The sequence below is a fragment of the Bubalus kerabau genome, chromosome 11 (genome assembly GCF_029407905.1).
Source record: "Bubalus kerabau isolate K-KA32 ecotype Philippines breed swamp buffalo chromosome 11, PCC_UOA_SB_1v2, whole genome shotgun sequence".
NCBI classification, from domain to species: Eukaryota; Metazoa; Chordata; class Mammalia; order Artiodactyla; family Bovidae; genus Bubalus; species Bubalus kerabau.
Genome location: NC_073634.1, coordinates 95,517,639 through 95,542,863, shown reverse-complemented (window position 1 = coordinate 95,542,863; position 25,225 = coordinate 95,517,639). Strand labels below are relative to the sequence as shown.

At 47.3% G+C, this 25,225-nt stretch overlaps 1 protein-coding gene and 1 long non-coding RNA gene across 6 annotated transcripts in view; one reads left to right on the top strand and one right to left on the bottom strand.

Annotated features, from left to right (window-relative positions):
- The window catches only part of TTLL11 (tubulin tyrosine ligase like 11), a 262,192-nt gene that overhangs the window by 203,673 nt on the left and 33,294 nt on the right, over nt 1-25,225 (top strand). The window contains exons 1-3 of one of the 2 annotated variants that reach the window (XM_055541045.1): nt 11,922-13,302; nt 14,740-14,991; nt 22,096-22,202. In XM_055541045.1, coding sequence (XP_055397020.1) covers nt 13,142-13,302; nt 14,740-14,991; nt 22,096-22,202 — 520 coding nt within the window. In that variant the 5' untranslated portion in view covers nt 11,922-13,141. Of the gene's footprint in view, nt 1-11,921; nt 13,303-14,739; nt 14,992-22,095; nt 22,203-25,225 lie in introns of those variants that run through there. The other variant, XM_055541044.1, reaches the window with a different exon arrangement.
- LOC129623500 (uncharacterized) lies at nt 12,651-15,265 on the bottom strand. 4 transcript variants are annotated; one of them, XR_008700567.1, is made up of 3 exons: nt 15,251-15,265; nt 13,373-13,588; nt 12,651-12,878 (listed from the first exon to the last, which is right to left on the bottom strand). It is a non-coding gene; the product is annotated as an uncharacterized LOC129623500 (long non-coding RNA). The 4 variants fall into 4 exon arrangements; XR_008700566.1 differs by lacking the exon at nt 15,251-15,265 and adding an exon at nt 14,983-14,997; XR_008700565.1 differs by lacking the exon at nt 15,251-15,265 and adding an exon at nt 13,732-13,845.

Here is a 25,225-nt window from a genome sequence, read left to right as displayed (position 1 = left end):
GAAGTGCTGTGGGGAATCCAGAGGAGAGTATTTCGGGTAGGAGGGATCAGGGAAGCAAGCTTTGCAGGATGAGCAGGATTGGGGCCCTGCTGCTGGTGAGCAGGGTTTAGCAGGACACAGGCTCCCGGGCTCAGGGTCCACACACATCTCCACATGTAACTGAGATCACCCAGGGAGACTCGGCGGGCAGGAAGCAGGTCAAGGACAGAGGCTTAGCGGACCATCTACCTCAAAGGGTCCTCAGAAGAAGAAAAGCAGAGGATGGAAAAACACTTGGGAGAATGCAGGAGCTTAGAATGAGAGTTACAGAAAGCGAGTGACTGACTGCATGGAACGCAATGAAGAAAATGAACTAAGGAAAGGTCAGGGGGTTAGGAGGAGAAGGCAATGGCAACCCACTCCAGTGTTCTTGCCTGGAGAATCCCAGGGAAGGGGGAGCCTGGTGGGCTGCCGTCTATGGGGTCTCACAGAGTCGGACACGACTGAAGTGACTTAGCAGCAACAGCAGCAGCAGCAGCAGGGGGTTAGGGGTACCTCGGAGGCCCCTAGTAACCTTTGAGAGGGCAGTCTGGAGCAGTAAAAGCAGAAGCCAGCTGCTCATCCTGAGGCCAGGAGGGGCTCAGCACAGAGTGACTTTCTCCAGGTCATGCTCCACCCAGCAAGGGCTGTGATTCTAGTCCTAGTGGAGGGCCGGCAGAAAAACCCCCAGAGCTGCCCAACCTCGCTGGAAGCCTGGAAAAGAAAAACGACTCTTGCAAGTCACACAGACCCAGATCACCAACTGATAACCACGTACGGGGGGCGTGACCTTGAGCATGTGCTGTATTTTTCCTGAGCTCAGTTTCATCTGATAGATAACAAGAGCTATCGCTTCTTGAGTGCTTACGGCGTACTGGATATAATTCTAAATGCTCCACATATATTAGCCCATTTAATCATCACAATAGGTAGAATTTTCATCCCCATTATAAAGATAAAGACACCAAAGCACAAGCAGGTTAAGACGTTTTCCCAAGGTCATCAGCTAGTGATGGACAGGGCAAGGATTCCAACCTTGCCCTGTCTATCAAGGTTCCAGAGTTTATGTTAATATATCTGTCCTAAGGGTAAACAGTGGAAACAGTGTCAGACTTTATTTCTTTGGGCTCCAAAATCACTGCAGATGGTGACTGCAGCCATGAAATTAAAAGACGCTTACTCCTTGGAAGAAAAGTTATGACCAACCTAGATAGCATATTCAAAAGCAGAGACATTACTTAGCCAACAAAGGTCCGTCTAGTCAAGGCTATGGTTTTTCCATTGGTCATGTATGGATGTGAGAGTTGGACTGTGAAGAAGGCTGAGCACTGAAGAGTTGATGCTTTTGAACTGTGGTGTTGGAGAAGACTCTTGAGAGTCCCTTGGACTGCAAGGAGAGCCAACCGGTCCATTCTAAAGGAGATCAGCCCTGGGATTTCTTTGGAAGGACTGATGCTAAAGCTGAAACTCCAGTCCTTTGGCCACCTCATGCGAAGAGTTGACTCATTGGAAAAGACTCTGATGCTGGGAGGGATTGGGGGCAGGAGGAGAAGGGGACGACAGAGGATGAGACGGCTGGATGGCATCACTGACTCGATGGATGTGAGTCTGAGTGAACTCTGGGAGTTGGTGATGGACAGGGAGGCCTGGCGTGCTGCAATTCATGGGGTTGCAAAGATTTGGACAGAACTGAGCGACTCAACTGAACTGAAGGTCTCACCATAGCTTAGGCAGAATGATCAAGGCACAAGAAAGTTCCTGGCCTAAAGGAGGCTCAATGAATTACTCCCTTTCCCTGACCAGCCACAAATCTGAAGTCAGGGAGGCCTAGCCTGAGAGAGGCCTATGGGACCAGCCCCATGAGTCCTCACTGACACTAGTGAAAACTGCATGGGAGGGACACACACGGATTTGTCTCGTGAAGTTGGTTGCAAATGCCGTGAGCGCCTGGGGCAGGGCCAAGTGAGATTGGTTTTGCTCTCAACACCCGCGCAGCAGAGATTGGCCAGCTGCCCACCTGCAAGTCTGTGACAAGTGAAATTCACAAAGTGAACAGATTTCATCTGAAATCTGGAGGAAAAAGGATATTTGACCAGGATATGCCTACTGAATCCCTGAATAAGGGTTCACTAGGTGTACACTGTATACAAAAGGGAATTAGGATTACATTGGAAAGGATCTGGATTTGGATGAAATTGAATGCCAAGAAGAATTAGAGTCTGGGCCAAGGATGACTTCTTCACGTGAGTTTTCCCACTTATTGTCTGGACTCACACAGCCCTATACTTTGGTACAGAGCTGTGTTTAAGCATTAAAACGTTTTGTATCTCAGATAGGCTCTGAGTGTGTAATTAAAAGGATCCCTTCATTAGCAGAACTACATGACGCAAGCTAAGTTGGCCTTTTCTGCTAATTTTGGAGGTGGTAAAACAGAGGCTAATACAACCACTAATTACAACCATGACACAGTGCCTTGCTGTCGCTTCCAGGAAATCTTTGTTCTCCCCAAACATAGACAGGATCTTCCCAGTCACTGGGAGAGGAGAAGTAGGAGAAAGATTCATTCCAGCAACCAGAAGGAGGGGTGTGGCAGTGCAGGGGTTAAACATATGACGTCGGGAGTTAGGCTGCTGGGTTCCAGTCCCAGCTTCATCCCTTAATCAGCTGACTCGACCTCTCAAAGCTTCAGCATCCTTAGATGTTGACTGGGGCCGAATAGCATGGTCGTGGGTACTCAGTGAAAGGATGAGTATATTCACTGCCAGTTGTTTTGAACGCCTACTGTGTGTCAGGAACTGCGTGGGGGCTACAGTCATAAACTGTAGGTCTCACCCTCCTGGGCTTTTAGTCTGGGCTGAGAGAAACGGGCATCAAAGAGATGGTTGCACAAATAACCATGTAGGTGTAATTGTGATAATGACTCGGAAGAAAAAACAATGGTGATGATGACGACAACGATGACGACGGACAAAGCCTGTAAGGTTCTGTGTAAAGGCGTGGTTGATTTACCTCTGGAAGTTATGGGAAGCTTTTTGAAAAGGGTGATCTGGAATCTCAGATTTGAAGGATGAGTGTTTCTCATGTGGATAATTTGGGGGAAAGGGATGCCCCAGGTGGTGCTAGTGGTAAAGAACCCAGCCTGCCAATGCAGGAGAGGTAAGAGATGCAGGTTCAATCCCTGGATTGGGAAGATCCCTTGGAGGAGGGCATGGCCACCCACTCCAGTATTTTTGCCTGGAGAATCCCCTGGACAGAGAAGCCTGGAGGACTATGGTCTATAGGGTTGCAAAGAGTCGGACATGACTGAGCAACTTAGCACGCATGGATGTGGAATTTGGATGATGAGGCAGGTGAAGCAGGCAGTGATCAGACCCACAAGGCCCGGAGCTCTCTGGCCGGGAGTAAGGCCCCGTCCAGAGCGCCTAGGCAGCTCGTGTGGGCCAGGCTTTGTTATCTGAAAACTGTTCCTCCGGGATCCAGTGGAAAGCTAAGCACAAGTCCAGTCATTCACAAAGACAGCGGCCAACTATTTAGTGGGTTTAAAGAGGAATTCTGCAGCCGTTGGGGCAAAATGATTCTCCTCCATGCCTGCCAGTGTGGTCGGGCAAGTCTGAAGCTTCTCACTCAGAATCAGAGTTTGGGCCACTCTGGTGTTTTAGCTCAACAGTGGTGTAGGGTTGTTGGGTTTCTTTTTTCCCCCTCTCTCTCTTCTTTTTTCAAGGTTCTGAGCAGGAAGTCAGGAGAACTGGGCCTGCCTTTGCTACCACCTTTCACTTGATGCCACCCCTCAAGCAAAGGACTTTGCCTGGACTTTCCAATATTATTTCAAAAGGAAACTGAGATGAGTGGATCACTAGGGTCCCTTCTACTCTTCAGTTTAACTTTTGCTCTATGTGGGGCGCAGCGAACATTTCTGTGTTCGTGATTCTGTGACAACGGTCATTGAGAGCCAGGCTATCAGATGAAGAGCCGTCACCCAGCGAGGCCCGAGAAAATGAGACTCATTTATGTAGGAGGGATGTATTTAGGTTCAGACAGAGGGCAGGTGCAGTTGGACCCCAGGCCGCCTGCAGCGAGATCCCCCAGACGGCCTCTGGGCAGTCCAAGGAACATGAGGACAGGCCGGTGTCTAGTTACATGGATTGGGGGTGGGGTAGATGTCCAAAAGTGGTTAAAGAAATGCTCGATCCCCCTGTATTCCTGGAGGTATGTGTGGATTTCTCCCACTGAGTCTGGGGACTCGGCAGTGAGCCTCTCCAGATAATGACACATGGGAGATAAAGAGGCTGGTGATTATAATCAAAGTGGCGTGCATCCATTTTCTCTATAATTACATTAGTCCTATAGGTTAGGTGGCTTCCCAGGTGGCACTAGTGGTAAAGAACCCGCCTGCCAGTTCAGGAGGCATAAGAGATGCGGGTTTGATCCCTGGGTTGGAAAGATTCCCCTGGAGGAGGGCATGGCAACCCACTCCAGTATCCTTGCCTGGAGAATCCCATGGACAGAGGAGCCTGGCAGGCTACAGTCCTTGGGGTCACTAAGAGTCTGACACTACCTAAGCGACTTAGCATGCACGCACGCATAAGTTAGGTGCCACTTTTAGGTACTATTATTTTTCCCATTTTATGTAAGAGGATACTGAAGCTTTGTAGTTATATGACCTGCCTAAAATGATGGAACTGGGATTCCAACAATGCCTCAGACTATCCCCAGAGCCCACACCCTGATTCCCCAGACCCGTGCCCATGGGGCACAGCTGCCTGGCAGCATCTCCCCCACTCCTTGGCCTGAGTGACTGTGCATTTCGCTGACTCTCACTGCCCATGCCCAAGACAAAGAAAGCCAGAGGAACCAGGGCAAAGACACCTGCTCTGGGCAGAGGGGCAGAGCAGAGAGAGCCCTGTTGGAAAAGAATCAGATTGGGGGCGGGGGTGGTCTCTGCAAAATGAGCTGTCAGTTCCTGTATCTGGAAAATGAGGGGGCTGGGCCTGGTGACCCTAAAGGCACTTCCAGCTTGGAAACAGCCCAAGTTCTGGGTCTGTGGGAAAGGGAGTATTAGACTGAATCTACTTGTCTGTTCTTTTGTTAATTCATGCCTGGCCCGACAGGAGGATGCTCCTGCAGCACCCCAGCCTGGTGCCTCCGAGAATTCATCCCAAGCGGGGAAGAGGACCTAGTCTGCTGCTGTTGCCGTTGGGGGCCTCTGTTCATTCACACACACAACAAAACAGTGCATCAGTGATTTGTGTGGGCCTGTGACTGTAAAACAGGGGTTGATTTGTTGGACAGTCAGAACAGCCCCATTCTGATAGACGCTGGTTGTCACATACACTGTGGTCAGTTACAAGCAGATAGACCCACCCACCTACCCACCCCGCTGCAGCAGAATCATCTGGAGGTCTAATCATCTGTGCATTTGATTCTAAAGAATGCAACAAGTGTGAACTAGGCTTAGACTAAGTGCCTCCCGCAACCTACCCAGTCACTCTCCCTCGTAAGTAAGTGACCTCCATTGTAAGGGAGGAGAAAATGAGATTTCATCAGTACACTGAGTTATAACATGATGGAGTGGAAATGGCCTGGGCTTTGAACTCAAGCAGATCCTTATTCAAATATCACTCGGCCATTTAACAGCTGAGTGACCTTTGAAAAGTAGCCTAATCTCTCTGAAGCTCATTTCTCAACAGCAAAATGGAGCCACTTATTATTATACCTAATTCATAAGGATGATTGCCAGGGTCAAATGAGATGTTACAAATAACCCACCTGACTCTCAGGTACTCAGTGCCTGATAACTCCCTGTGTATGGAAGCAGCACAGTGCAGTAGTTAGAAACAAGGACATTGGCACCTGCCTGCCTGGGTCTGTATCTGGGGTTTATAACGTATTAGTTTCTCTCTTTGTGCCTTGGTTTCTGCATCTGTAAAATGGGAATAACAATACCTTCTGCATAGGATTTTATCGAGATTAAATGATTTAGGATGGCAGTCCCTGGCACATAACCGGTATCATCACCGTTGTGTTTTGTTGTTGATGTTACAATGTGCTATGGAGGAAAGTGATTGGGGGGTCCAAAAGTGGCCAGATGAGCATTCTGAGGAACGTTGCATAAAGGGAAGCCAGTGGGAATAGACTCAGCATGGATCTAGGTCTTACAGGGACTGGAACATCAGCCAGATCTCTCATTAAGTCCCTCTCCTCATCAGTTTGAAACACATGCCTCACCCATTTATCGCCTTCTCTTCAAATAGGATAGCATCACCATCAAGCAAATTGAGCCTCTGTGATGGAAGAGATTTATCAAATGACAGAGCCAGGCTACATGGTAGTTATGTTTATTTTTAGTAACTTCAGCCTCCAACTCTTTAAATTAGCTGCCAGGCTAATTTAAGGGATTTCTTTGATGCATGGTTGGCAGTTTCTCCTGGAATGCCAAGGTGCATTTGAAACCCCCAAGGGACTGAGGGGACACAACTTGGCCAAGCAGTGGGGAAAGGAACCTGCCTACCTCCTTTTGCCAGCTCAGCCTTGTTGCCCACCAGGTTCTCCTGCCAAGCCACAGGATTGCCCAGGAACATGATCCAGGGCCTTCCCTCCCTTTCTGTCCCCTGTGATCAAACACAAAACCCATCTTCTTTCACCTAGACCAGTGATTCTTAGACTTCACTCCTCATTACACTCACCCACAGGGTTTGCTGAGACAGTTTCTGAGGCCATAGGTCTGGGGCGGGGGCAAGCACGTGCATTTCTAACAAGGTCTTAGGTGATGCCGATGCTGCTGGTCGGGGGACCATGCTTTCAGAATCACTGACCCTGAATGTTCTGATGTCTTCCTTACATCATCAACCCCCTGCCCCCTTGATTCAGCATACATATCTCTGGCAGACTCATTCCTCTTCTCTGAACTTCTAATTTTGCCACTCTTCTCCCCCAAATCCACCACAACCTTGTCATCTCCTACACTGCCAAGTCCAAGCTTGATAGTCTTAACATGTGAGATCCTATAAAGACCTGCTCCCTTTCATGCATATGACTCAGTTCAGTTCAGTTCAGTCGCTCAGTTGTGTCTGATTCTTTGCAACCCCATGAATCGCAGCACGCCAGGCCTCCCTCTCTATCACCAACTCCCGGAGTTTACCCAAACTCATGTCCATCGAGTCGGTGATGCCATCCAACCATCTCATCCTCTGTCGTCCCCTTCTCCTCCTGCCCCCAATCCCTCCCAGCATCAGGGTCTTTTCCAATGAGTCAGCTCTTCACATCAAGTGGCCAAAGTATTGGAGTTTCAGCTTCAGCATCAGTTCTTCCCATAAACACCCAGGACTGGTCTCCTTTAGGATGGACTGGTTGGATCTCCTTGCAGTCCAAGGGACTCTCAAGAGTCTTCTCCAACACCACAGTTCAAAAGTATCAATTCTTTGGCGCTCAGCTTTCTTCACAGTCCAACTCTCACATCCATACATGACCACTGAAAAAACCATAGCCTTGACTAGATGGACCTTTGTTGGCAAAGTAATATCTCTGCTTTTTAATAGGTATATGACTAAGACCCCTAAACTGACCTCCTTCCATATGTTCCGGGTCCCATCTCTGGATGCTCACCTAGCCACTCTCACCTGGCTCAGACATTGTTTGTGGATGGGTCTAGTCTTCCCACTCTGGGTCACATGCTTCTGGGTAGCAAGGTGGACTGTGTCAACCTTACCTGTGTAACCCAGGCCAATGGGACAGACAAGAGCTAGGGAAGTGGTTCATAAATGAGTAAATGATTAAAGAGATGCTTCACTAAAAAAAAAAAAAGGGAATTATTTCTCTGAGAGCACTCAAGCATCTTCTGTGAAACTAGCTCTTTCATTATTTACCTTCCTATTTTGTTAATTTACAAGAAAAAATATATATATATTGTTTAAACATCAGAAGAAAAGGTCTTTTAGTTCAGTTCAGTTGATCAGTCGTGTCCGACTCTTTGCGACCCCATGAATTGCAGCACGCCAGGCCTCCCTGTCCATCACCAACTCCTGGAGTTCACTCAGACTCACGTCCATCCAGTCAGTGATGCCATCCAGCCATCTCATCCTCTGTTGTTCCCTTCTCCTCCTGCCCCCAATCCCTCCCAGCATCAGAGTCTTTTCCAATGAGTCAACTCTTCGCATGAGGTGGCCAAAGTACTGGAGTTTCAGCTTTAGCATCATTCCTTCCAAGGAAATCCCAGGGCTGAAAAGCCTCTTGATGAAGGTGAAAGAGGAGAGTGAAAAAGTTGGCTTAAAACTCAACATTCAGAAAACGAAGATCATGGCATCTGGGAAATAGATGGGGAAACAGTGGAAACAGTGGCAGAGTTTATTTTTTTGGGCTCCAAAATCAGTGCAGATGGTGACTGCAGCCATGAAATTAAAAGCTGCTTACTCCTTGCAAAAAAAGTTATGACCAACCTAGATAGCATATTGAAAAGCAGAGACGTTACTTTGCCAACAAAGAAAAGTCTTTGGTTTGATTTAAATCAAATTATCACAAGAGTTATGTAGTGAGCAAAGCCTCAGATGTGTACTGAGATAATCCTGAGTACAAAATCTTTTTTTTTTTTTCCAAAGAGTTGTGTTTATTTATTTGGCCACACTGCATGGCCTGTCAGATCTTAGTTCCCCAACCAGGGATTGAACCAACACATCCTGCATTGGAAGGCAGAGTCTTATCCACTGGATTTCAGGGGAAGTCCTTGAGGACAAATTCTGATTCCCTTATTGATTTACGGAATTGGGAAAGACTGGGCAGTATCAAGTTTCTTTGGGCCTCAGGTTCCTAATCTGTAAAATGGGACTAATTTCTACCTACCTTGTAGAATTGTCTTGAGAAACCAATGAAATCAATATATCAAGTAAGCTGCTTGACATCGAGTGTGTGCAGTGTGTTCAGTCGCTCAATCATATCCGACTTTGCGATCCTGTGGACTGTAGCCCGCCAGACTTCTCTGTCCATGGAATTTCCTAGGGAAGATACTGGAGTGGGTTGCCATTTCCTCCTCCAGGGTATCTTCCCAACCCAGGGACTGAACCTGCGTCTCTTGCATTGGCAGGCAGATTCTTTACCACTAGTGCCACCTGGGAAGCCCCAGGAGTGGGTCTCCGATAAATACTAGTGATTTTCTTTTCAGACAGAATGGTGGTAGGGGGTTTTTCACAGGAGTTTTGATAAAGCAAAACTCCATTTTATTTGAAAAACCAAAATAGATAAAACATTCGAAGGATTCTTTCCCCTATTTTAATGAATCAAAGATACACCAAATTCAATTGTTTTTAAATGCCCCAAAGGACTAGTAAGCTTGATTTATATTTTCTTTACCAGTCACTTCTATTTCATAAGTCTGACTTTTCCATTAAAATGCTATTAACTAAAAACAGGATTTTACAGTACTTGTGATACCTTGGATCTCCATGTGATAATTGGAATTATGTGGAGCAAAATACCATTTCTCTGTGTTTTAGTTCTTCTTCTGTATCAGTTGTATCTTTACTGCCTTCTTCCAGTTGAGTAAAACCCTTTCCGCCTGAATTTGTGGTTTCAAGTTCATGAAAATATCTGTGGCTTTGAGGGCCCTTTTCATCTTGAGGTTATTAATTGCGATTCAGGAAGGAAGGGCAATAGTAATCACCCAGTAAGTGCAGCAACCCTTGAAGGAAATGTGAGAGGCTGTCACGGAGAAAGCAGACTCCTTCTGGGCAGCTCTGGAGGTGGGATGGGAGGCCGGCTGCAGAAACTGGAGGGAGACAGCCTCTGACATGCAGTCCGGGAAACCATCCCAGCCTGAGAGGGGCCCTGGAGGTGGTGGGGTCCCCCTCAGCAGGCAACCCAAGCTCCGGCCACCACCCCAGATGAATGGTCTGGCAGTCAGATGACCTACCAGTGCTACTGTCCTGTCTACCTGGGACTCATTTTTTTTTCTCTAAAATGATGTCGTTGTGAAAACACTCTGGAACTAGATAGAGGTGTTGGTTTGCATAACTCTGTGCCTTGTGTGCTTTAAAATAGTGAATCTGAGGACTTCCCTGGTAGTCCAGTGGTTAAGATTCCATGCTTTCAAGGCATGGGGGTGCAGTTTTGATTCCTGGGTTGGGAAATAAGAGCCAGCATGTCTTGAGATAGAGCAAGAAAAATTTAAAAATAAAATGGTGAATTTTATGTTATGTGCGTTAGACCACAACAAAATAGATGACATCATTGGACAGAGTGATCTCAAAGCTGTTTCTAGCTATAATGTATAATGTTTCTGGGAGGGATCACGTGGCTTAGGGGACGTATGTCACCAGACTCTTATTGAGCAAAGACAAGCCATGTAGATAATATCTGACTGAGGGGGGAATGGCCAATTAAATTCTGGTTCAGACATAATATGGAATATTACATGGGCTTCCCAGGTGGCGCTAGTGGTAAAGAACCTGCCTGCCAATGCAAGAGACATAAGAGACTCAGGTTCCATCCCTGAGTTGGGAAGATCCCCTGGAGGAGGGCATGCCAACCCACTCCAGTATTCTTGCCTGGAGAATCCCCATGGACAGAGGAGCGTGGTGGGCTATAGTTCATGGGGTCCCACAGAGTCAGACATGACTGAAGCAACTTAGCACATGCTTATGTCCATGAGAGGTTATGCTCATGAAAACACGCTTAAGGCCACAGGAAAACATGATATAATGGTAAAGTGTAAGAAAAAGGATTTAAACTACCCATGGTGTGATCCTAACTTATAAATACAGATTAAAAAATTAAAACATTAGTGTTTATCCCTGAACTGTGGGATTGCAAATGATTCTGATTCCTTTTATCCCTTTATACAGTTTTCAACATGGCTACAAAGAACATAATGATTATTATAATTAAAAAAAAAACTACTTAAAAACAAAAAAATAAATAACAGTCCTCTGGGTTTTGTAACCCTCAGTGTGAACCAGGATGTGCTTTGGAAAAACAGGGCAGCAAAGTGGGAAGTGCCCTGGTCAGGAGAACTGAAGTGTAATTCCAGTTCAGCCAGGGCAAAGAGCCCCTTCACCCTACTGGGCCTCAGTTTCTCCATCTGGAACCAGGGGTATAGAAACCACTTCGGACTGCACATGTTTCGAGAAGAGCAAATGAGATCCTCAAAGTGGGACAGTTCTGTTGATTGAAGAGTTCTCAGCCCGTTTTCTTTGTCATGGAGTGCATTCAAACCGTACATTTCCTTCAACAAAATCTCCTTTAACAAAAACTTAATGAGTGCTTATAAAGTCAGTGATTGCCACTTATCCAGGAATTTAAGAGCTCATTTCCGGTAACGCGGCTGCTTTTTGTTCTCATCTTTCTTCTTATAACGTTAATGTGAAAACATTTTATTTCATCTGAAGAGTAACCACCTGACTTTTATTTACAGTCTTAAATTCAAGGAGGTGATGATAAAAACCAGTTTAGCTGAAGGGAAATTGCACCCCCCACCCCCATCCCATCCCACTCCCCCCGGGAGCAAGTGCTCTCTGGTGGAGTCAGGTCCCTCCCCTTTGTAGGAGGGTGCGTTTGTTTCCTTGAACCATCCACACCGTTGAACTTTAGAAGGGGTTTTGAGCTGCTCTGGTTCTGCCTGTCCTGGCTTTGAGACCCACTTTGAAGGAACCATAGCTTACAGACCCTTTATTCACACCAGGGGGTTCTCTTTCAGACTTGGGCTCCTTGAACCAGCATAAACAAAAGTCCATTTTGGCAGAGTAGTCAAGTACACTGTTCCTCTATCGAACTGCTTTCCTATTTAAACAAGCCTATGGGGTAGATACAAAGCATCATGAGCTTGATATTTTATTTGACGCTTACCTTGCTATTAAAGGTGGCTCGGATGGTAAAGAATCTGCCTCCAATGCAGGAGATCCGGGTTCAGTCCCTGGGTCAGGAAGATCCCCTGGACAATGGAATGGCAACCCACTCCAGTATTCTTGCCTGGAGAATTCCATGGACAGAAGAGCCTGGCAGGCTAGAGTCCATGGAATCGCAAAGGGTCGGACATGACTGAGTGACTAACACTTTCACTTGCTATTAAAAGCACACTTTCCCAATGCAATGAATTCAGTGAAACATTTCCCAAGCACCTAATATGTATCGAGTCCTATAGAAATAGGGTTGAATAAGGTGTGGTCCTTTGCCTTCAATGAGCTCACAAAATAGCAAGAGGGATTGGCACGTGAGCAAATACAGTGCATTTGACTCGAGAAATGCAGACGTCCAAGGGACCTGGAGTAGACCTGAAAGATGATCTTCAGTGTGGTCAAGGGAACAGATGAGCTGGTTCCGAAAGTGGAGCAGAAATGTGCCAGGCAGCCAGGGCCGAGGAAGACTTCAAAGGCTGAGTCAGAAAGCAGGTACGAAGATACTAAGATAGCCTGACTTGGTGACTGATGGCATGCTTGGAAGTGGGAGCTCTGAGAACGAGGCCATTTAATAAAGAAGAGTAGAAAATGGCCTTGGTATTGATCTCAGTGCCGTGGGATGCGGCTCTTTTTTTCCTGGATCTCTTAGCCAGTTGGACAGTATTTATTGGCTGTGTACACCGTGCTCAGGGTGTTACTGAGTCCAAGCTCGTACTGCTCACCACACGACAGGCCAATAAATAGAGAGACAAGTTGTTGGGGCAAGGAATAGTGACTTTATTCAAAAAATCAGCAGACCGAGAAGATGGTGGATCGGCATCACAAAGAGCCATCTTCCCTGAGTTGGAATTCAGGCTTCCTTTAATACTAAAAGGGGAGTGGCTAAAGTCCTGGTTCCAGTCAGACCCCAGAGAGGATGTGTTAATTTCTTCCTTCCTGCAGCCATTCAGAGGTGGGCCTAGTCAGAAGGTTTCCTGTGAACTAAATAAAGATATTTAAGCTTGACACTCATTCCATGGGAGACAGCCTTCCCAGAGACGGACGGTTATGTGTCATTTAAGCTTATCGGCAACATCCCTTTAGTGATGGTCTTGCAGCAAAAACAATAGAACACAAAGGCTAAAGTAAAAGTAACAGATGCAATACGGAGTCAGATTTGTTCTTCCCCATTACAAGGGTTCTGTCTCTGGAATGGACACACAGGTAGAAAGGGTTACGCCTCCCCCACCCTCACCCCATCAGCTATGGGCAGGACAGGAGACAAGGAAGGAAGCGGAGCTGCAGGTGCAGAGATGGGCGCTGCCTGTGGAAGGGAACTGGGTGTCCAGCAAGCGCGAGTCTCTGCCTCCAGGCCAGGCCAGAGGGCAGCAGGCTGGGGCGGCAGCAGTGGTCAAGGCCTTGAAAGGTACAGCGTGTCCAGGGCAGTAACAAGAAATGAGGACGGCAGAGAAGAAACCGGGAAGGGGCTTGCATACCAGAGGGAGGCTATGGACTTGATCACATGGGCCCTCAGGAACCTCAAAGATGACCAGTGTCGGAAGTGGGCATCCCGGCCAGGTCTTTTTAGAAGGTGGCCTCGGATACCTTGTGGAGGATGGAGGCTGGAGGCCCTGTTGCCAGAGTCCAGGAGAGGACAGACAAGGCCAGGGGAGTGGGGACAGTGGGCCGGGTTCCAGGAAACACTCAGGAGGCTGCGAAGGCAGAGGGAGAAGGAGGGGTTGGTGTTTGTTCTGATGTTTCCCGCTTGAGTCACTGGCAGATGGTGGTGATCTTCCAGGAGACGGGGAATGCAGGTTTGGGGGCGAGGGGAAATAGCCATGTCAGTGGGAGGTACCTGCGGGCCATCCTGGAAGGTAAACAGATGATCATTGGGTCTACAGGTGAGAACATTCCAGCTGGAGGAGCATATCTGAGTGTGAGTGGCTGTGAACTTTCTTGACTCTCAGGAAAATTTCAGGATAAAATACCCAGACAGGAATCACAACACTCTAATCATTTCTTTTTTTTATTTTTTTTTTTTTGTACGAGTTCCAAATAAGAAAATAGTTAAGCCAGAAAACGTAATTGTACCTATTCCTAGAACTGGGTAACTGATGTATCTTTGCAAATTGTTCATTGAACTGTGCCTATGGCTTCCTGCCAGCCCTCAATGAGATTTTTATATTTCCTAATTATTCAATTACTACCCATAAGTAGGGATTTGAAACCATACCCAGACTCCTTCATAATTGAGTATTCTCTTGAATCATGAGTACAGGAAAGGAAGTTGTCCATATTCGGAAACTAAGATGGTAAAACAGAGGAAGTGTACATCTCTTGTCCCGTGACTCTGTCTTGGGCCCAACTTCTCAGCCATGTGAGATTGGGCAGGTCACTTTTATTTTTTAACTTTTTAAAAATTTTTATTTATTTTTAATTGAAGGATAATTACAATATTGGGTTGGTTTCTGCCATATATTAACATGAATTAGGTATCATATATATACTATAGGTATATACAGGTATGACTCTTTGGGCAGGTCGCTTCTTTGAGGTCAATTCTCTGGTTTATACATTAAGAATACTAATAATAGGGACTTTCCTGGTGGTCCATTGGCTAAGACTCTGGGCTCCCAGGGCAGGGGGCCCAGGTTCGATCTCTGGTCAGGGAAATAGATCCCACATGTTGCAACTAAGACCCAGCACAGCCTAATTAATTAAAGAAAAGAATAGCAATAATACTCCCTGCCACCGCCTGCCATTGCTATAAATCTAAAGGAAAGGAGAATTTACAAGAGAAAGTGTTCTGTGTGCAAACCCACTCTAAATGTTGGTTCTAACACTAACTCCTTGTGTGTTACAGGTCTCAGCTGCTGGGGAAGTCGTTAGCCTCAAAAGAAAACCCTCCTCACAGCGATCTGGCCAGCGCCTCACAGGGCAACGCCAACCCCGACGCCCACCTGCCCTCCATCTGCCTCAAGCAGGTGTTCCCCAAGTATGCAAAGCAGTTCAACTACCTGCGCCTGGTGGACAGAATGGCAAACCTGTTTATCCGCTTCCTGGGAATCAAGGGGACGATGAAGTTGGGACCAACAGGCTTCCGTACCTTCATCAGGTCAGTGAGACCAGCCTTCTCTGGCTGGGGTTCAGGCAGCCGGGAGACCAGCCCGACATCTGGCTGGCCCCTGCTCCCAGACTTCCCCTGGGAGAATCTGTGATGCCGGATTGGGCCCCACTGGGTTGGAATTGGCCCAGCAGCTGGCACTGGGCCTGGCATATAGTACACTCTTGTTCGTTGAACGAATTAATGAATGCTACAGATGTGACAGCATTCACAACCTTGTGCTTGTGGTTAAAAAACAATTCCGTGCTACCTTGAGCAGGATCCTGAGACCAGAGATGAATAATTGCCCCTTGGACTCAGACAGATCTCGCGCTTCCTAAACTGGGTGAAGTTCTCCCAGGGGTGCATGGCTGAGTCCTGAGTGTTTATGAAGCCACAGCAGAGAAGCAAGGCCTATCTTTCCAAAGTGTCATTTTCAGGAGAGAAAAGTTAAATAATTCAGTTGATAAATAATTTAATACATTTGTTCTAGCATAAAAATAATGTGGTTATATTATGAAGTATAATACAAAATCTGCATGAAGCACAAGACAAAGAAACTGTGCTTTTGCCACATCCTACAAAACAGGCCTAACCTCCTCAGATTATTCATTAACTTGCCTCTACCCTCTAGGGCACTTTGAGGGCAGTACAGGAGCACTTATTAGCTGTGTGACTTTGGGTAAGTTAATGACGGTCTCTGAACCTCAATGGTCCTAGAAAATGGGGATGAAGCTACCAGTGCCCTAGGATTGTATGTTTATACACCTCAGAGAAAGTGCCTGCTAGTGCTCAATGCTGCTGTTGTTTCCCTCATCATTGGTTTTAATATTTCTATCTAGTAACTCAAAGTCACCCTCTTCATAGTTTTATTCATGAAGGCAAATAATTAGACCACTTTGCCATGTGCTTTTCTCTAAACGAATTTTATAAATTCTAACTCTAGCCCTCTGATACTCCTGATAGGATACCATGCAGAAGCATCGGCAGGAATTTTTGCCATCTCAATAAACCTGAAGTCATCCTCACACAGTGATTCTGAGAAGGGCTTTGTGTTAGTTTCAGGTGGAAAGAAAACCCAGTGGAAAGAACACAGGCTTGGGGGTTCGGCTTCAGAGCCTAGCACATTACTTAATAGCTGTGCGGCTTTGAGCAAATCCCTTGTCTTCTCTGAGTCTCCGTTCCCTCATCTGTAAAATGGTAATCATCTCTCCTGCCTCGCAGGGTTGTGATGAGGTTGGGATGGATGTATTAGATCATGAAGGATCTGGCCCACTGCCTGGTTTGCAGGAGCTGTTTGTGAAATGGGAGTCTTGTGGTTATTATTTCCATGAGGCAGAGGGAATTTTCAAGAAAGTCAACAGGCCTGTACTGTTATTTCCCTGAGAAAACTACCTGACGTGATACTCTCTGACTCATTTGGGAAATACATTTGACTTGTAGGAATGGATACCCATCTACAGGTGGTTTAAATAAGTGAGTCTAATTTTCTCTCATATAACAGGAAGCTTGGCAGTGGGGCTTCTAGGGCTGGTTAATGACTCTGAAATGTGATCAACTCCCCAATTTCTGTCTTTCTGCTTGCCCATCCTGAGCGTGTGCTTCAAGCTTCAGAGTTGCCTTATGATTACAAGATGGCTGCTCAAAATCCAGCCACTATGGTCGAATTCCAGGCAGGAAAAAGGGAGAAGGAAGGAGGAGCAGAGGACATCAGTCAGATGCTTCCTTTTATTTCCTAGTGTCAATACAATTCTATTAAGCTGTGAGAAAGCAGGGGAGATTTGAAAAGATGACAGACTGCAAGAATCTCATCTCAGTTCTCTGGAGGATGGGTGGGGGGAGGGTGCAGGCAGGAAGGATAAACACACCAGCGGGTGGGATCTACAAGGATGGGGAGGGCAGGACTGTGGCAAAAAGAAAGGATGTTGGGGAACAGTATCACTAGGGCTTTTGGTTTTTCTAGAGAAGCTAGAAATACCGATTTTTATATGAAATCTCAATGCATATATATACAGAATGTCGGTGATTCAGAAAATTATTTGAGATTCAACCAAAGCGTGACTGCCCATCAAGTCCACGAGTATGTGACCTGTGAGAGACTGAGGTATATATTAAGAGGACTGCTATGCTCATACACAATCTGGAAAAGGAAATTCTTGAGAAGATTTGAGAACCATTCTAGCAAAGAAGGTTCTTAAAAGGCAGTCAGACAGGAACTGGATGATATCAGGGATACTGCTAGAACTCGGTCTCTGTGTGAGAGGCTTTATGATTCTTCCATCCCTTTGTTCTCTCTAATTAAGAGTGCATGAGAAACTCGAATACGTGATGTTAGCAACCAGTAGGTCCTGAGGCCATCTTTCCCAATCTGTGGCCGAGTACCATTAGTGGGAGCTGTGGTGACCGTGACAGGTGACGATGTTTCCAGGGGGAGAAGAGGCAGCTGGAGCAGAGGGACCCAGACAGTGAGCTCCTCTCCCCTCCCTCGGCACTTCCCCCGGCACACGTCCCAGGTAATTAAGGATGAAGGAAGACACGAAGAACACATCGCAGCACAGTCAATACCTTTCTCCTTTAAAAATGTACTAAGACATCCCGCAGCAACTTTGTCATAAAAGGTGATCTTCTCTGCTTTCAGATTTGTATCTGAATATATTCCGTCTTGCCAGCTAAATTTGACAGCGAGCGTTTTCTCTTGCTAACAACTATTCTCTCTGTCTTTTCCACTTGGATTTAAATTTCGCTTCATTATGAATTGATAATATTTGTGCCATATGTTAAATCAAACCAAGTGCCCTTCTCTGGAGCACCATGCTAGAGACATATTTGCTGGCTAGAGACCCTCCTCTCTGAGCTCCCACACAAATGGCAGAAGTTGAACTTGGCTTTCATCTGTCCTACCCACTCTTCCTCTCCAAGTTCCTGGAAGAGAACTGGAGGGAACGAAATAATAAACATTCCGATTGAATTTATTTCCAGTGACCATCTCTCATAATGTGTTGCATAGATCAGCAGTTTTAGGAGTGAATTATGCTAATGGAAGTCTGACCATATTCTATTTTTCTTTTCCACCAAGAAATGAGAAATAATGAACTGTCGTCCCCTTGTCTAGAGTTAACTCTATCTAACCAGCTTGTCGTGTCATTTCCTCAGGAGGCACATAACAGTAGCAAGTATCACCGTGAATTAAGCACCTTTTATTTTTTTTAATTTCATGATAATTGCTGAGGTGTGGAGACATCTCTTTTTCTGAGAAATGGAAATGATCTGCTCCTTCAGTTGGACAGCTTTCTCCGAGGGAAATGCATTTTTGTTATTTTCCTCCCATCGGGTTCCTCATTTGCGGAGATTTCTGTGTAATTCACTAAGAACACGTTTCCCAGACGTATCCTCCATCGGAATCTGACATCAGTTGGCACAGGCTGCGGTTTCCATTTCCGCAGCCCGAAGATGAAACGGTTTGCCAAAACCAGAGTTTATTTCTGGAAAATGGAGGCAGCTTCTCCACACCTCGAGCGTTCGCCTCGTGCCCGGCCGCTCTTCCTGGAGACCCCCCACCCCTCTCTGTGGTTTCTAATCCCAGGCACCTTCTAAATTAGAAAACTGCTTTCTCTTTTGCCTTTTTTTTTCCTCCTTCCGCTGCCTTTTCTCGTAAGGCGATATTAATATGCTTCCTAATGTGTAGCTGTGGGGGGGGTGGGGGGCGGGTTTCTTCTCTGAGAGGCAGGAGGGTGTGTGAGAATGTTCTGGAACAGAAGTGTCAGGGGGCCCTGCATCCCCCTCTGTCATTAACTCCTCAGTGACTTTGAAAATTTCCTCTGTTCCCGTGATGATCTCTTTCCAGTAATATCATGAGACATTATGCCTGGGATATCAATAGCCCTTAAAAATAGATAACTTATAAACCAAAGTTGCCTTTCCCAATCCCCACCAGCCAAGGTGTTTAGATGGTGTTTATTTTTTTCTTTTTTAAACATATACTGATTATTTGTTAACTTTCACTTTACAGAAAGCTCTCCAGGAAAAAAATAAGCGTCTTTTCTTTCACAGAGAAGGATGAACACAAAAGAAATTCTATAAATAGGATTTTATGGAGTGGAAAAAGTTGGTTTCTAAATTTCCCATGAGATGTCAGTAGTTGTTGAGAGGAAATGGGGATGATAATTTCAAATCTTTCTAATCTTAGACTCCTAATGAACTTGAACGATTTGTGATTCTCATTCTGTGCACCCATGTTCTCCTGATTCTGGAAAGAAACGGAGAAACAAAAAAACCCCAAAATCCTTTCTGGAAACTGGTTCTACATCATGGAGGAAGGCTGAAAGCCGTCATGTGTGCCAGGCACTGAGCTAGTCCTTAAAATAACTTTGTATAGTGAGTCACGACATCGTCATACAAATAAGGAAATTCAGATGCAGAGTATCAATGACCTGCTTAAGGTCACATAGCAAAGTCAAGATTCAAACTCATGTGCACTTGATTCCAAAGCTTATTTTTACCATGTACATTTCTAGCCCATCCTTTCTTAGGAATCTTTCTGGCTTCTCATGTTACTGTATTTCCTGGACTTCTCCTCCACTGAAGAATTCATCCCACCTCTCATTAGTAATTTGAGGAACTGCCTCCCAGGGCCTAAGGGGAAATGGTTCAAATGATCAAGAGCTACCAAGGCCTCAGGTTTTTATCCCAGACTGTGAGATGACGTCTACCGTCCAAGAGCTTATCCAAGACTCATCTGGATCCAAGCTTTGTGTCACTCACTGGACCCAGAATACCACTTACACATAGTAGACGCAAAATAAATTCTGTATTGAGAATGGATGGATGAAAAGTTCACTCCAAAGTCTTAACCCTTGAAGACATTCCCTGCTTGAGTCCATTTGTGACTGCGGGGACAAACCTAGGAAAACTTAGTGATCCTGGTTGTCTTACCCCATCCCCCAGCCTTATATCCCAAAGTGTCCCAGCAGGGCCTCTCTAGAGGCTCCAGCCTTTCTGGGCTTCTTGAGACTCCGTCTCTGGAATCTTGGTTCTTCCTGCAGCTCTGGGCTGGGCCACTTCCCCACTTCTTCCCAAAGTTCCCAAGTCCACGGCTCTATCCTCCAGGGGAGCCCTAGATGTGAATCCCAGCTGTGTGGTCTTGGGCAAGTCATGTCCCTTCTCTTGAGTCTCAGTTTACCCAGCATTGAAATGGGTCTAAGAACACCTCCCTCATAAAACGTTATAAAGCTCCAGAGAGCTAATGAGCAGGAAAGAGCCTGGCACACAGATGGTGCCCAAGAAAGTGCCTACAGAATCAGAACTCTCACAAGCATTTCATGTCAACTGCAGCCAGCGTGGATCCCTCCCTTTCCTGCCCCAGTCCAGATGTTATGATCAACTGTATTTCCAGGTATCGCTAGGGAGAACAAGTTACCTTGGAAAGGGGATAGATGGAGAATCATCTTTGGTAAATTACAGCTCCTACTCAAGGTTTGACACTTCTATTTTCTGCCTGTCAGGAAAAAAATAACTGTATACCAGTGGTCAGTCTTGTTTCCCTTTTTATACTTCATTAACCCACAGGGTAAGCCAGGCAGAGCGCCTGTCCTGTGGGGAACAGGTAGTCCAGAGAACACAGACATGATAATTAGAGAAAACCCATAGCTGCTTCTAATTAAGCTTGGGAAATGAACAGTGCGGGTTTTCAGAATACCTTGGGAGGGACTGGAGCGGGTCCCCGGCAGGACCCAATAGAGATAGCCATCTCGGTGACAGGTGACGTGAAAAGCTCTGCGTCCACTGACATGTTGTTACTGGGGCTCAATAACTGCGCTGATGTGCTTTGAAGTCTGCCACGGTGACTTGTGATGGAAATACAGAGCGGAGCTCAGGAGGAAGCAGGATGTGAATTGATGGCCTGAGGAATACAGGCGGAGAAGAAAGAAGAGACGGGCCAGAGGGATGGAAAGGCGGGAGGCCGGGAGGTTCCTGGCATATAAGGAGCACCATCCTCATCTGGGCACCCACCCAGTCACACCAGGGGTGTGCATGGGTTTGGAGAGGGTCCCCTGGAATGCCCAAGTCCTGCTTGCCAATCAACCCCTAGCCTCTCGGGTTTCTAAGGGAGCTATTCACGCAAGAGATGATGACAAATAGGAAACCAAAGAACCACTTTATCATTAGCTGGGGCGACGGACGTGGACATGTTTGGAAGGTTGATAGCAGCATGGAATACGGTTTAGCCCAACAGACAGCTGGCCCTGGGGTGTAGCTTTCAGGATTCCCAGGGCAAGTACAGCCTGGGTGGGGATTCCCCTCCCAGCACCACCCGCTTCAAAAGGGTGGTGCCTCTGGACCAGCTGAGTTCTGCCTCCATTCTAACAGACCCCTCATCCTCATACCCAGATGCTCTGACTGGTGAGCCCCGTTTCTCCAGAGTGGACAGGGCCCCTCACTGAAAGGTCAGCCCCAGGTAGCCTCCGACAGGGCTGAGATGGTTCTAGCTTTGGCAGAGAAAGAGGGAAACTAGAGAGGGATGAGGAAGGAAATCAGCAGTTGTCATGGCCCCAACCAGGTGCCAGGCCCCAGGATGCACAACCTCATGTCGTCTTCACAACGGCCGTGTGAGTGGGTGTTATCCTCTTCATTTAAGAGACCAGCCAATATAGGCACCAAAGCAATGGTCCACAGTCTCACAGCTAGAAGAAGCCACAGGGCCAGGATTTTAATTCTGGTCTGTCTGATGCCCAAATCATGCTCTTTGCAGCGTGCCTGCCCATAGTGACTGTAATAAAGACTGCCTGGTTAACAGGTCAGGAGGCTGAGGCTTAAGAAGGGGAACTAGTTTAATCAGGGCCATTTGCTCCTAAGTGGCAGAGCCAGATTCAACTCAAGACTTGCCATCCTAAAGTCCCTCCTCTTCCCAGCCCTTTAGAGCCCTTATGAACCACATTACAGGAACCTGGAAGGGCAGTGAACGGGTTTGCTGCCATTCACCCTTCGCTAGTTCCTGCTGCGGGGGTGGGGGTGGGGCAGCATCCAGGAGGGGAACAGAGCCGAAGCAAAGGCAGGGAGGCCAGGCAGGACAAGTCGGCTCGGGTCTGGCAGTGACGTGTCCTCTCCCATCTTGGGCAGGACCTGCAAGCTCAGCAGCAGCAGCCTGTCCATGGCCGCGGTGGACATCCTCTACATCGACATCACGAGGAGGTGGAACTCCATGACCATGGACCAGCGGGATTCAGGTACCTCATCATCAGCCTCCCTCATGTCCTGCGGGAGGACAGACAGGGATGGGCAGTACCTTTTCTCTTCCTTCTTAAGGGTCAGGATGGGGGAGGAAGATGATCATCTTACTGCTACCAAACCAAACTTGGGTGTGTTTGCCCATGCACAGTAAAGCCAAATCTACTGACTCAGGGTGGTGGTAAAGGAAAGTGCGGTGTTTACTGCAGGCCAAGTGAGGGGTCCAAGCAGCTCAAAAGGCTTGAACTCCCCACTGGTTTTCAGGGAAAGGTTTTTAAAGGCAGGTTGAGGGAGAGAGTGGCAGGGTCCATCCATGATCAGCTCATGGACATTCTTCTGATTGGTTGGCTGTGACCTAATCAGGAGTCCACATCATCAACCTTCAGGTTCCAACCTGTCTGGGGTCTCTGTGCTTGTGGGTGGCATGCAGTTAACTTTTTCACCTGGTAGGGGTTTCAGTAAAACAGCTCAATGGATATGGCTCAGAATATTACCTATAGCCCTTCTGAGGAGGAACTAAAGGTCCTTGACTTTGTTTAATGGCTTCACGATTATTAGTTTGTCGTGCTTGACTGTTTTCCTTTGTTTCTGCACTTTCTCACTTCTCTGATTAAATTTACTCTTTGGAACTTGGGGGAAGACCTAGGCAACTAAAGTTTTTCTACAAACAAAAAGCAGGCAGAGGATATAGGGTGGGGTGGGGGCCTGTCGTGGGAAGTCTTGGTTACGCCGCCTGCTCTAGACATGACTAAGGGGATTGGACTGAGTCTGAATTCAGAAGCACGGTTCTGACTTCTGCTACCAAGGCCGTTGTTGTTCAGTCGCTCAGTCGTATCCGACTCTTTGCGACCCCATGGACTGCAGCACACCAGGCTTCCCTGCCCTTCACCATCTCCTAGAGTTTGCTCAAACTCATGTCCTCAGAGTCGATGATGCCATCCAACCATCTCATCCTCAGTCAACCCCTTCTCCTCCTGCCTTCAACCTTTCCCAGCCTCAGGGTCTTTCCTAATGAGTTGGCTCTTCACATCAGGTGGTCAAAGTATTGTAACTTTAGCAAGGCTGTGCCTGCCCAAATTCTTAATTCCACCACTGGAATCCTTTGGCTAAAGCTTTGATTCCATTAATATTGGGAACAGTTACTTACTCATTGGTTGGTTCCTTGGTGCACAGTTCTTGGACATAAGCTGGGCCAGGCCCCTGATAGACTGGAGTGAACAGCACTTGGTTCTGACCCAGAAGGGAGGGGCTGTAGAGTTGGGAGGCAGATGAGAATGCAGCAGTAGGTAGGGTGCTGCATGCTAGGATGGAGGCAAGTACAGAGAGGCTATCAGGAAGCCCAGCAGAAGAGCTTCTTAGCAAGGGGGGGGGACCCAAGGAAGACTTCTTGTAGAAGGAGGAGTGGGATCAGCTGAGGGACAGAGTGGGACAGTCCCCTCCTGCAGGGGTGTTGCCCGGCCTAGACAGAGACACAGGTAAAAGGCTCAGGTCACCCCAAGTAGCCTGGAGGGTCTGAAGCAAGGAGGGAAGGGAGAAGGGGCAGAGATGGGGTTGCAGGCACTGTCCAGGCCTTGAAGATCACACCAAAGAGCTTGATCTTAATGCCCTAGGAGCAGGGGTCCCCAACCTCCAGGACCTATTGCCTGATGATCTGAGGTGGAGCTGATGTAATAATAACAGAAATAAAGTGCACCATAAATATTATGTCCTTGAATCATCCCGAAACCAGCCCCCACTTCATCCATGGAAAAGTTGTCTTCCACGAAATCAGTCCCAGGTGCCAAAAACATTGGGGACCACTGCCCTAGAGGATGTGGGGCCAGTGAAGGATTCGGTAAGAAGAATCCACCCTTTGGTGGATGAATTTCTGATTTTTTTTCCTCCCAGAGGGTTTTTTTCCTAAAAAGTCATAATAACCATACCTGACATTTGTACAGCTCATCACAAAGTTACAGCAGGCTTTCCTGCATATTCCCTCATTAAACGTCCCTGTGAGCCAGCGCAGTAGGTATTGCCCCTTGCATTTCACAGCCTAGTAACCTACAGGTCAGGTGATGGCAAGCCCACGGCTGCCTCCTTGCAAAAGGGACAAAAGGCAGCGAGGGTGGTCTCAGGGAGCAGTTTTCTCCTGCAGTGGGGCAGCAAGGATGTGAAATCAGAGGGGTTTGGGGGGGCAGGTTGGAAGACCCAGACTAAAACTGATGATGCCACTTCATATGATGTAAGCTTGAGAAGTCATTTCACTTCGTCCTATCCATTTCCTCCTCCATAAATGGCTCCCGCATCACCTGCTCTCCAGGATGCCCTGTGTCAGAGGGTCTCAAGGCCTGTAGGCTCCACTTGGGGAGAACCCTGGGTGCTCCCTGCCAGTTCCTGCCCCACACCCCACGTCTGCCCTGGCCACAGCTCCCTGACCACGAGGACCAGCAGCCCTTCCCTCGGGTAGTGGTGCTGGGGCATCATTTGCTAATTGGCTTCATGTTTGATAATGATGCTTCCTGCTGCCAGTCATTTCCCACATTCAGAGCATGCTGCCCGGCACTTGACCCATGCAGCACAGGCTGGACTCCTCCTGTGAGTAGATGTGATTCTCTCTTTCATACAGAGAAGGAGACTGAGGTTCAGAAGCATGGCCAGTGGGTAAGGCTTTAAGACCAAGCTGCCGTCATCCCCTTCTGATTGCCTCCTCCTCCTGCTAATTGGTCCTGGAGTAAGAGGACCACCCAGCTCCCTACCACTTCCCTTTCTTAAATTCAAAAGCAAGACTCAGGGAACACTAACACCCACTGCCTGCTCCCATGGCATCTCCATCGTCGGAGTTCCCTCCCAGCCTTCCCCGGCAACCAGGAGAGGCTGGAGATGGAGTGTCTTAGAAGCAGGCAGTTGAATTATCTCGAGGACAGACTGACAGTCGAGCCGCCCGCTTTCTGCTGACACCTTCAGAAAGTGAAGGAGTGTTTGCTCTGTGAGCTGAATGCGGGTCGTTATCACAGCAGCCTGTGGAGGGGGCCAGATGAGGGGG